At 45.7% G+C, this 13,062-nt stretch overlaps 1 protein-coding gene across 1 annotated transcript; it reads left to right on the top strand.

Annotated features, from left to right (window-relative positions):
• Positions 1-3,494: 3,494 nt before the first annotated feature.
• LOC124030107 (kinase suppressor of Ras 1-like) lies at positions 3,495-9,770 on the top strand. The gene is given in 14 exon segments (XM_046341591.1): positions 3,495-4,077; positions 4,196-4,279; positions 4,446-4,507; positions 4,880-4,938; positions 4,941-4,988; positions 5,116-5,278; positions 6,328-6,376; positions 6,476-6,929; positions 7,080-7,276; positions 7,391-7,487; positions 7,606-7,739; positions 7,858-7,989; positions 8,087-8,222; positions 8,887-9,770. Coding segments are annotated over 14 exon segments (1,827 nt in total). The 5' UTR covers positions 3,495-4,012; the 3' UTR covers positions 9,034-9,770.
• Positions 9,771-13,062: the final 3,292 nt, after the last annotated feature.

The raw sequence follows: 13,062 nt of genomic DNA, 5'->3' as shown, positions 1-13,062 counted from the left end.
TGAGTGAGTGAGTGAGTGAGTGAGTGTGTGTGTGTGTGTGCCCGCGAGTGTGAGTGAGTGAGTGAGTGAGTGAGTGAGTGAGTGAGGTGAGTGAGTGAGTGAGGTGAGTGAGTGAGTGAGTGAGTGAGTGAGTGAGTGTGTGTGTTGTAACGGTTTTGACTTGAGGTTATTATTTATATAGAAGGGGTGCCAGGTAGGTTGTGATATAAGAGGAAAACATTAGTTTCCCCTTCGCTTTTAGTTTTTGGTTGGAATGAGTCCCATCTGGTCCGCGTCAAGTCTACACACATATTGCAAAGGACGTATGTAAAAGTCAGGATGGAAATAAACTTTCTGTAAACCCTTAAAACATTGAAAGAACTTCAAAAACAATTATATTCTGTTGCGTGGGTTGTATTAGCAACAGCAATGATTATATATAATAATATCACAATGAGTTCTGGTTCCTCCAGAAATGTCACTGTACCTCAGCCTAAAAAAGAGTCCTGCCCGGTAGAGTTCAGGAACTCAAGTGACTTCTGTCACGCAATGTTTGTCCGTTCATTCCACGTGTAGCATAAACCCAGTATTAATCCCATACCATCAATAGAACAATAAGTTTACCACAGAACTTTAAAGCGTATCACTCTTAATAAGTCCTCAACTACAACTAACAACATAAATCACAGTATACATCACATCAAAACAAACAGAAATACCGTATACAAAAAGGTGGTAGTCAGTCGGTCAGTCAGACAATCCAATCCGCCAATAGATCTCCCGCGGAGAAAGTGCCAATGAAGAACTGGAGGGTGTAGTCCAGGGACGCAAAGAGGATCCGATCCTGGGTAAACTCTATTAGGCAACAAAACACACGTTTAACGGCAACAAAACAACGGAATAGAGAAGCTTGGGAACTGAGGGTTGAACACATCCTCAGTCACGTCTCCATCACAACCCCACTTTTGCGCAGCTGATACTGGCTATTTAATTGGGAATTAAAGGGAAAGCGCCCTATTGGAAGGAGCTGCACTGAGACGGTTCAGAAAAATTCAGGGCCGTCACACACCCCCTCCCCTGGAAAAAGCCGACCATTGCCCTGGAAGGCACATCTTGGTCGGGGAAACCGAGAAAGGTCTCCTCATCGCTTTCCTCTACAAAAATATCCAGGACCTTGCGGCGCTCAATCGCCTCCAATTCCTCAGCCGAGGGTAACAGGCCTTAAGGCGTGAGACATGGACGATGCGCATATCTTCACCTGTGTCCTCTTTCACCACTCGGTAGTTCAAAGGGCCCATCTGCTCCACAATCCTATATGGTCCTTGCCATTTAGGAGCGAGCTTGGCCGAGAAGAATTGTTCAGCTTTCGAGTAAGGATGAGAGCGAAGCCACACCCGATCACGAAGCTGGAACTGCATGTCTCGTCTGTTCTTATCATAATTTCTCTTCTGCTTGAGTCGAGCCTGGATCATGTTCTTTGAGACAAGAGCTCTCAAGTCATGGAGATGGCCTACCTGGTCATAGCAAGCAGCGTCTGGAGTAAGCTGCTGGGGCTGTAGCACCATATCCAAGGGTCCTCGGAGAGGACGACTTAGGTTCAGCTCTGCAGGTGTGACTCCAGTGGACTCTTGCACAGCAGAATTCAGGGCAAATCGAAACTCATGAAGGTGCTTGTCCCAGTGTTTGTGCTGGGTCCCTACATAGGAAGCAATCATTGTCTTCAAGGTTCGATTTACTCTCTCAGTGAGATTGGTTTCGTTGGTAGTCAAACTGCCTGTCCAGGGCACCAGTAATTTCCCGTCTTCCACTCTCACTGAGCTCTGTCAGCGTGCGGGTTAGAGTGCTCAGTGAGTTTCTGAATTCCATGGCACTCTGTTGTTGCTCTTCCCTCAGACATTTGAAATTATGGTGGATAAGAGTTTGGAGATGTTGTTGAGTCCGACGAATATCAAGGATGTCACCTTGAAGTTGTAAGACTACAACCTCTGGAGATAAACCAGACAATGGAGGAAGGTTGGGTGTCAGAGGGAGGGCTAGCTCAGTACTTCCACACAGATCCATGTCAATAAGTGAGTAACTGGTTAGACCTCCTGTGGCCTGTGGCTCAGGCCGAGCATTCAGATTCCCAGGGCTCTGGCCCAAAGCAACTCCATTATCTCCATTCACATTATGATTTGTATTGTCAGCTTGATGGTCAGAATGGCCCTGTGTATTCCCATTGACAGGTATGACATGGATGAGCACATTATCTTGGGGTGAATCCATTGTTTTAATTCCACACAAAATATTTGCTTTGGTTAGTTCTCAATGTTGAGCTGTCCCATCTGGGGTGCCATTTTTTATGTAACGGTTTTGACTTGAGGTTATTATTTATAGGGGTGCCAGGTAGGTTGTGCCTACCAGAGAAAACATTAGTTTCTCCTTTTAGTTTGGGTGGGAATGAGTCCCATCTGGGGTGCCATTTTTTATGTAACGGTTTTGACTTGAGGTTATTATTTATAGGGGTGCCAGGTAGGTTGTGCCTACCAGAGAAAACATTAGTTTCTCCTTTTAGTTTGGGTGGGAATGAGTCCCATCTGGTCCGTCAAGTCTACACCAATACAAAGGACGTATGTAAAAGTCAGGATGGAAATAAACTTTTCATACACCCTTAAAACATTGAAAAGAACTTCAAAAACAATTATATTCTGTTGCGTGGGTTGTATTAGCAACAACAATGATTACACACATATATAATAATATCACAATGAGTTCTGTTCCTCCAGAAATGTCCTGTACCCGGGCCTAAAAAGAGTCCTGCCCGGTAGAGTTCAGGGAACTCAAGTGACTTCTGTCACGCATGTTTGTCCGGTTCACGGTGTAGCATAAACCCAGCATTAATCATACCATCAATAGAACAATAAGTTTACCACAGAACTTTAAAGCGTATCACTCTTAATAAGTCCTCAACTACAACTAACAACATAAATCACAGTATACATCACATCAAAACAAATGAAATACCGTATGAAGTGGTAGTCAGTCGGTCAGTCAGACAATCCAATCGCCAATAGATCTCCCGCGGAGAAAGGCCACGAAGAACGGAGAGGTGTAGTCCAGGGACGCAAAGTGGATCCGATCTGGGTAAACTCTATTAGGCAACAAAACACACGTTTAACGGCAACAAAACAACGGAATAGAGAAGCTTCGGGAACTGAGGGTTGAACACATCCTCAGTCACGTCTCCATCACAACCCCACTTTTGCGCAGCTGATACTGGCTATTTAATTGGGAATTAAAGGGAAAGCGCCCTATTGGAAGGAGCTGCACTGAGACGGTTCAGAAAAATTCAGGGCCGTCACAGTGTGTGTGTGTGTGTGTGTGTGTGTGTGTGTGTGTGTGTGTGTGTGTGTGTGTGTGTGTGTGTGTGTGTGTGTGTGTGTGTGTGTGTGTGTGTGTGTGTGTGTGTGTGTGTGTGTGTGTGTGTGTGTGTGTGTGTTAGGTGTTAGGTGTTGAGCGAGTGTGTTAGGTGTTGAGCGAGTGTGTTGGGTGTTGACCGAGTGAGTGAGTGTGTGTATGTTGACCGTGTGAGTGTGTCTGTTGACCAAGTGAGTATGTGTGTTGACAGTGTGTGTGGTGAGTGTGTGTGTGTGTGCTTTTGTGTCAGTATCTCTCCATAATGATTTATGTGTAGGGGATTCACCTACCGAAACAACGTCAATAGGTCTCACTTACATTTGTTCTAACTTGTAAAATAAACAGTAAATGTTCTTCATTGGTTTTGGCACATACTGTAGCAAGTGGTAGGGTTGAAAAATTCTGGGAACTTCCAGGAGTCTTCCAACCAGGATTTCTGAAAATGTTGGGAAGTTTGGGAAAAGAACCAGAATTGAGGAGTTCCCTGAGCACCACTCATTTCATTTTGATACTAGCCTCTAAACTTCATAGAACATTTGCAGTTTTTGCACTAATACTCAATGTTTAGACACATCCTCCTCTGTCAGGTTTACGTTTCACTCCTAGTGTTTGACATCTCTGTCTCTCTCCAGATAACATGGGGTTGCGCCGTGGCTCCCCACAGGCAGTGAGGAGAGACATAGGCCTGGCCGTCACCCACAGGTTGCTGACTACACCTTTAAGCCTCAGACTGCCATGATGAAAATATGAAATATACTTTCAATCTACTATATAGCAAAACACTATTGATGGTTTAAGCAATTGATGATTCTGTGTGCAGGTTTTCCACCAAGTCGTGGCTGTCCCAGACGTGTCAGGTGTGTCAGAAGAACATGATGTTTGGGGTGAAGTGTAAACACTGCAGGTGAGTGAAGTGAGGAGACATGGAGAGGAGGATAGGGGGGGAGGCTCTCTGAGATGTTCTGGAGTTCGTTTGAGTATCTGTACAATGCAGTAAAATACAACTTCATCCTCTTTTGGTGGTTCGTTTTTCTGTTGCTGTTCTCTCATTGGTTGTTTCCTGTCTGCAGGTTAAAGTGCCATAATAAGTGTACTAAAGAATCTCCCTCCTGCAGAATCTCCTTTCTGCCAAGTAAGCCTTCCACACCACACATTTTCGAAGGTTAGTATTTATTGGGATGACTCCTGTACTGGAGGCAGCTCTGCAGACGGGTCAATAAATCTGATTTTAAACCTAACCTTAACTGCAATGATAACAATAATGCCCACCTCTAACCTTAAATTAAGAACAAAAAAAGCTCAATTTTTTTTTCATAAATCTTTACAATATAGACAATATTGACTTTGCAGCTGGCACATCTAACAGAAAATCGCTTAGTTCTACCTCCAAGACAAGACTCATCTCAATAAACGTCAATCTGCAAAATGTTCATCCATAGTTTATTAAAGGGCCTACATAGATTCAACAAGTATGAGGGTTATGACCCCAATTTCTTCTTTCCAGTCACCAAAATTCGGAGGACTGAGTCTGTGCCGTCTGACATCAACAACCCTGTGGACCGGCCTTGGAAGCACCGCAGTTTGGCACACTACCAAAGGCCATCACCAAAAAGGTACAACCAATCATACCTGCTTAGATATTACATCACAGCTTTGATGATAATTATGTGCATGATGCTGTTAGGACAGACAAGTGTGTTATTGACTCTGATCAGTGTGTATTTGTTCTCCTTCTCTCAGGATCACCCTCCTGTGCTGAACCAGTTGGACTCCAGCAGTAACCCGTCCTCCACCACCTCCTCCACACCCTCCTCCCCTGCCCCCTTCCAGAACCCTCCCAGTGCCACCCCGCCCCCCAACCCCTCGCCCAAGGTCCACCGGGAAAACCGCTTCCACTTCCCAGGTAGGTCCCTGACTGTCACTCACACCCTTATATGAATACACACAATCACCGCTCTCACACACAAACACACACATGAATATACATACACGCGCTATATAAACAACCACAGAAGCATGTCCACTGCACACAGTTAAGTCAGCATTCTCCAACTATCCAGGTGCATGCTTGCATCCCTGAGTCACATTTTCTGTTTAGTGAATGCTAGACTTGGAATGGAATGGCCGGGCAGCAGTGGTCGACCTCCTCTCTCCCCTCTCTTCATTAATACCACTAACACAGAGGAACTCCTGTGGGTGGGTGGGTGGGTGTGACTAGGGTTGTTTTAATGCCTACTCTAACCCAGAGTCCTTCTCTCCTCTCCATGCTTGTTGGTTCTTCCCTCTCTTTTCCCTAAGCTGCCTGCTACTTTCAGCATAGACAGCAGTTTATCTTCCCTGGTGAGTTTACGGTACAGTCCCAGACACTGTTGGGCGGCGCTCACTCCTGCCCACATCCTCAGCCACAACCAACCCTGTCAGCTCTGTCTATCTCCTGCATGTACTCACGGGTTTAGTGGATTATATGACCAAGTTGTGCATTTGTGAATGCCTTGGAACAATGTGTTTTGCTGTGTGATATTCAGACTGCATTATCTCATGTGGAGATGGGTCTCTGTGCCACCTGCTGGGGAGTTTCAGAATTGCATGTCTTATCATATTGTAGTGGTTGTGGTTGTCAACACATTTTTTTTATTATTATTATATTTTTTTTTACCTTTATTGAACCAGGCAAGTCAGTTAAGAACATATTCTTATTTTCAATGACGTCCTGGGAACAGTGGGTTAACTGCCTGTTCAGAGCAGTTAACGACAGATTTGTACCTTGTCAGCTCGAGGGTTTGAACTCGCAACCTTCCGGTTACTAGTCCAACGCTCTAACCACTAGGCTACATTGCTAAGGCAAGGGGCCAATATAAGTAGGCAAAGAAACTACATGAGGGATGCAAGTTTGGCTATAAGAGCAAAGAGCAGTTTTATTGCATACTGAATATTTGTATTATTTTCTCCCAGATGTGTCCAGTTCCACTACTTTGCACTCTGAAGCCCTCCAAGACACCGTGTAAGGCTCGCCTGTCTATTTCATGTATCAATAGTGTTTTAATGGTGCAACACTCAGAACACTCTGACATTGTGACTGTGGTTTGACCCGTCCCAACAGTGAGACTGAACCAGCAGATGACATGCACGCTGAACTGGCTGAGGATGACGATGGAGAGGTAGAAACTGTGTGTGTGTGTAAAGTAACTGTAACATATGTGCAGACACATGCCCAAAACCAAAAGCATTGGCCATGCATGAATGTCTTACAGGAGGAAGAGGAGGAGGAGGAGGAGGTTGAACCTGAGATAGACCCAGATCCAGTAGAGGAGGAGGAGGAGGAGGAGGAGGAGGAGGAGGAGGATGATGATGATGATGAGGAAGATGACGATGGGAGTGGGATGAATGGTGGTTCGGACGGTGAGTGTGATGGTGATGAGTTGGATGACCTGCCCAGTTCACGGAGTGGTCGCTGGAAAGGCCCCATCTCCCGTAAGGCCAGCCAGACCAGCGTCTACCTGCAGGAGTGGGACATTCCCTTCGAACAGCTGGACCTGGGAGAGCTCATTGGGAAGGTGAGAGGGCAATAGAACACGCTGTTTTCACTGGAGAGAACATTTTCAATGATCAAGCTACATATGCATGAAACTTCAGTGTTTTCTATTCAAACCCATTGAATGTCGGTTTCTGAAAGTGTCATTAAATCACTCCCTCCTTCACTCCAGGGCCGTTGGGGAAAGGTGCATAAGGGGCGTTGGCATGGCGAGGTGGCTATCCGGCTGCTGGAGATAGATGGGAACAACCAGGACCACCTGAAGCTGTTTAAGAAGGAGGTGATGAACTACAGACAGACCCGTCACGAGAACGTGGTCCTCTTCATGGGGGCCTGCATGGCCCCGCCCCACCTCGCCATCATCACCAGGTAGGGGAGGGGTTAACATACATACCAAATTAATTTCTCTTTGGCATATTCAGTCCACCATAGCTGTTGTTTACTTGTTTAGTTCCATTAGTTCATTCAAATGTTTTTCTCCAGTTTCTGTAAAGGGAGGACACTATACTCTGTGGTTCGGGACACCAAAAACACATTGGATATAAACAAGACGAGGCAAATCGCTCAAGAAATTGTAAAGGTGAACTTCTACTCTTGTTCGGTCCTTTCAGATTTGTACAGGTAGATGGGTAATGTTGACAAAAACAGTATGTGTAATATATATTTACTGTATGTCCTTATTACTTTAATCCACACAGGGAATGGGCTACCTGCATGCCAAAGGCATTGTCCACAAGGACTTGAAGTCAAAGAACGTCTTTCATGACACCAATAAAGTGATTATTACAGACTTTGGCCTGTTTGGGATCTCTGGAGTGGTTCAGGAGGGGAGGTATGGACTCTGCATATTGGTTCCTACAGCTATCATCTCAGCTGGTGGATGCTCGGTGGGTCTGTGTTCTCCTAACAGTGGTTTCTTATTGTGTGTGTGTGTGTGTTTTCTCTCACAGGCGAGACAACGAGCTGAAGCTTCCACATGGCTGGATCTGTTACCTGGCGCCAGAGATCGTACGCAGGATGAGCCCTGGAAACAACGAGGACCGCCTGCCCTTCTCCAACGCTGCAGACGTCTATGCCTTTGGGTACGCTCTCTAGCAGAATAGTTTCTCCTTGAGACTGCTTCACTTTACAGTTAACTGGCTCTGGGGAATGACCATATTGCTGGTTGCCCCCTTTTAGCACCATTTGGTACGAGCTCCAAGCCAGGGACTGGCCTATCATCAACCAGCCTGTGGAGGCTACCATCTGGCAGGTGGGGAGCGGTGAGGGCATCAAGAAGGTCCTGGCAGAGATCAACCTGGGCAAGGAGGTCACGGTGAGTGGAGGGGGGAAGCACTTATGTGAGCGGAGCTGGAGGGGAGCGTGCCCAATTTGACTGGAGCCCGGTGCGAGATTCCCAATGGCTGGAGCGTAGGCCTCTCGCCCGCCCCCACTCTCGTTCCAGTAGCGCTCACTTCACGAGCTCAGGGCACGCCTGGCCCAGCATGCATTTGTAGTCTACTTGTGTGCTGCTATAGCCCCTTGCTTTAGCTACTGTCATGGAGTTAACAAAATATTTTCATAAAGAAACTGATAGAACACACAGGTGCTAAATCAAGGTGACTTACAAAGATGAGGACCAAGAGCAAGAGAGGGAGTGTGGTGATGTAGTGTCCACAACTAAAGAATCATTGTGGAATCTGAAAAGACACGTATCCCGAAAGCATGAGCGGATTTCCAAACGCTTATCTCCACTCACATGCTCTGGTGCCAGATCACATTGTGGTGTAATCATGCAGAAATCTATGCCCATACTTTTTGGGGGGGAATTGCATCTTTCTTAATCCTAGCAGGGTAAGTGAGGGTATTTGCTCATGCTAATGCTATCTTTTTAAGGGATGACCTTGATAGAGTAGAGAAGAAATTAAAGCTGACTACAGGATACATCTCTACATTGTGTTGGCATGAAGTGATGACGTTAATCCTTCCTGTCTCTGCAGGAAATCCTGTCTGCCTGCTGGGCCTATGACCTGAGGGAGCGGCCCACCTTCACCCAACTGGCAGACATGCTGGAGAAGCTGCCCAAACTCAACCGGAGACTGTCCCACCCTGGACACTTCTGGAAGTCTGCAGAGTACGTATCCTAGAGGTGTAGGACATGCCTGCCCGCCCTGCCATGCACTCTGACCCCTAACTGGGTTCTGACTCATCTGGAATGGACTTGTGTATGAAACAAAGAGGTTCAGCTGAAGGCATGTAAAGGATGGCCCTCAGATTGCTGTGCGGTTTTATGGCCACTGATGTCAAACTGATGGAGACTAGGCAGGGGATGACCGAGTTGACTCTTGGTCGTAGTTTATTGTCATGAGCCACATACCCTCTTGACGGTCCATTACAGATACGTTGACCACTGTAATATGAGTGACTGTGGTTTCTAATGGTGAAGCATTTAGAAATTAACCATTATATGTGACGCTAAGGGAATTTTCTGTTTTATCTTCTGTTTCCCAAACTTTCTCCTCCAGGATGTGACTGTGAGTGCACTTTTCTGTTTAAAAGCATTGTCCCTCCCTTTCCTGGACATTTTCCTGACCTGCTCTGTACCCATACACCTCCCCACCCCTTTCTTCTCATATGTTAGGTGTACAGTACCTGGTCCAGATTTGTCTCTGCACCTTCACTCATCTCCTGCCATCTCTGTTCCTGCTCGCGCTCTGTAACTTGCTCATTCGCTACATACTGCACGTCTGTCACTCAAAAGGCTCATGGGTGGAGTCTTCTCTACACATGAACTACTTGTCCAGTAACAGCCCCTACCAGTTTAACAACTCTCTGCTAGTGGAGCTAGCTACTGGTCTTATGTTTGTTTTCAAACAAGCTGTCCTTTGCCAACACTATCAGTAATGATGCCCCAACAAATTGAGCCTGCATAGCATGCCAGTGCTTGAATGGGAAGAGAAGAGCTTACCAGTTTGCATGGTGTTTGCAATGGTCTGTTGGGACACTGCATGGGCTTGTAAATCCTGAAAGAGGTAGTTGTGATGAGAAGGTTCATTTGAGATTCCTGTGGTGCAGAAATCTGGGCCCTTGTTTCATGTTGAAGTATTTACCTGTCTCTTCTACTGCACCGGTCTTCTTCTCAAATCATTCTCTTAATTTTAACCTGTTATTATATTTTCACTAACAGCCTCTAACCTCCATGTTTCATTTGTTCTCTCTCTCTGTTTTCTGTCTTCCTGATATAGGTTGTAGCCGTCACTATGACACATAAGCAATGCAAAACAAACAAAGCCTGGGTCTGCCTTGCATGCTCCTGAAATCCTTCACTTTTAGGATTGATCAAAGCATTGACTCTGCCTGATACAGACACGGCATCCACTAACCCACAGCCTGATCTTCCATGTCTTTTAAACTGTAGTGTCTGGTTGTGTGGGAGAGAAGGGTGCTGGACTGAGGAGGCCGCGGGTAGTGCTTCGCTACCTCCCCTCAACTTTCCTTCCTTCGTCTCAAAACATATTGCCTTCATTTTTTTCTACTGTTGCTTTTTGGACTATCTGAGGGTTGTGAATAACTGGCTTGTGGTGTCTGTTCTGAGACTGACCGGTATGCTCTGGTATGAGCCCGGTAGCTGACGGCTGCTCTGCTGTGCTCTGCTCCATCTGCAGCCTGCCCTGCTCTCCCTCCTCTCTGTGCTGCTGTGATATGGTTCTTCCTACTGGGGGCTCCCAGACGATGCAACCCAGACACTTGCTGGACCAAAACAATGTTTGTAACTCCTATCCTAAATGGACCACTGCATTCACTCCCTCCTCTTTTCTCATTGTGGTCTTGAAGCTTCGGGCTGCTTGAGTGATGTAATCCAACTGCCTCTTGACTCTTACCCTTCAGCTCTCTGCAGTTTTTTGATGACATGCACTGCGACACGGTCACCGTGCTGCGCTCTGTCTGCCTCCTGCACATGACCTGTACACATTATTTCAACAGGAGAAAAAATGACAAGATACAAACTTTTACATTTAGTTGTTGGTTCCTATTTTGAGTAATATTTTTCAGTGTTTATGTTTTTGTTCCATGACATTTGAAAGGACAAAGGTCTCAGGAGTTGTGAGAGCATGATTGAATTGACTCATGCCTCTGTGTTGCTTGTCTGAGTAGAATCTGATGAAACCATACATTTGAAAACAGCTCATTGCATAAATGAAGAATGAATCTGTTGAAACCACAGCTAAGAGGTGTCAGCATGCAATGTGATCTTCCTCTCATCTCACTACACACTGGGAATGGAATCATGTTGGTTATTTAGGACTGAAGGTATTTGATAATGAAGCGAGTGCCCTGATTATTAAAATGCATAAGAGGGAGCCACAGAGAAGCAGGGATGCCTTCTCTCAGCCTGGGAGAGCTGTAGAGAGGTATATCAAGTCAAGTAGTATAGTAGATTCATTTACAGCACCCAAAAAATAGAACAGGAACCTGGCACAAAAGTGTCGTATAATTTACTCCTTAAACATGATCACATGTGCTTATGTGTATTCCGTTAGTGATTGTCAGCTTCAGTTGGTGTGCTTGTATTAGTGTGTAAGTGAGTGTATTGTATTGGAACATATAGGGTTGATTTAGTGAAAGACTGCAGTAAATGTATTGATGATATCAATGGTATGTAAGATATACATGTAGATACATTATTTAATGTACAGCTAATTAACTTTTAATATTTGTACAAACATTTTATATGTACAATACATCGCATTTTGAAATAGGTACTGCTCCCCTATTACAGATGTATATATCTTTATATTTTTTCATGTACAAATACTGTAAAATACTGTACATTTCTTTTGAATGGGTCAATTCATGTTTTTTATGTCATGTAAAAATTCATATTTTTGTATTGCATGTGGTTACCATTCTGTGAACACAGTTTCTGTTTTCATCCTTGAAAAAATAAAATAAAGCTTATGTCATCATTTGTTTGAGCAGAATTCAATAAAGTATTTCAGTTATGTTATGGGCTTTTACAGTCAGTTGTATTTAGTTACTGCCACTGGTCACTCTGTGCCCATGCCATATGTTCAAAGGATATATGATGGGGAGTAAGGCCATACAAACAAATATCTACATTTACATTTACATTTAAGTCATTTAGCAGACGCTCTTATCCAGAGCGACTTACAAATTGAGTGCATTCACCTTATGACATCCAGTGGAACAGCCACTTTACAATAGTGCATTTAAATATTTTAAGGGGAGGGGAGGTGAGAAGGATTACTTTGGAGAGAACTTGGGAAGGTTGAACACCAGACGGCTGCGGCGTTCTGGATGAGTTGTAGGGGTTTAATGGCACAGGCAGGGAGCCCAGCCAACAGCGAGTTGCAGTAATCCAGACGGGAGATGACAAGTGCCTGGATTAGGACCTGCGCCGCTTCCTGTGTGAGGCAGGGTCGTACTCTGCGGATGTTGTAGAGCATGAACCTACAGGAACGGGCCACCGCCTGATGTTAGTTGAGAACGACAGGGTGTTGTCCAGGATCACGCCAAGGTTCTTAGCGCTCTGGGAGGAGGACACAATGGAGTTGTCAACCGTGATGGCGAGATCATGGAACGGGCAGTCCTTCCCCGGGAGGAAGAGCAGCTCCGTCTTGCCGAGGTTCAGCTTGAGGTGGTGATCCGTCATCCACACTGATATGTCTGCCAGACATGCAGAGATGCGATTCGCCACCTGGTCATCAGAAGGGGGAAAGGAGAAGATTAATTGTGTGTCGTCTGCATAGCAATGATAGGAGAGACCATGTGAGGTTATGACAGAGCCAAGTGACTTGGTGTATAGCGAGAATAGGAGAGGGCCTAGAACAGAGCCCTGGGGACACCAGTGGTGAGAGCGCGTGGTGAGGAGACAGATTCTCGCCACGCCACCTGGTAGGAGCGACCTGTCAGGTAGGACGCAATCCAAGCGTGGGCCGCGCCGGAGATGCCCAACTCGGAGAGGGTGGAGAGGAGGATCTGATGGTTCACAGTATCAAGGCAGCCGATAGGTCTAGAAGGATGAGAGCAGAGGAGAGAGAGTTAGCTTTAGCGGTGCGGAGCGCCTCCGTGATACAGAGAAGAGCAGTCTCAGTTGAATGACTAGTCTTGAAACCTGACTGATTTGGATCAAGAAGGTCATTCTGGAGAGAGAT

The sequence above is a fragment of the Oncorhynchus gorbuscha genome, unplaced genomic scaffold (genome assembly GCF_021184085.1).
Source record: "Oncorhynchus gorbuscha isolate QuinsamMale2020 ecotype Even-year unplaced genomic scaffold, OgorEven_v1.0 Un_scaffold_9237, whole genome shotgun sequence".
NCBI lineage: Eukaryota > Metazoa > Chordata > Actinopteri > Salmoniformes > Salmonidae > Oncorhynchus > Oncorhynchus gorbuscha.
This window is presented reverse-complemented; position numbering and strand designations above follow the sequence as displayed.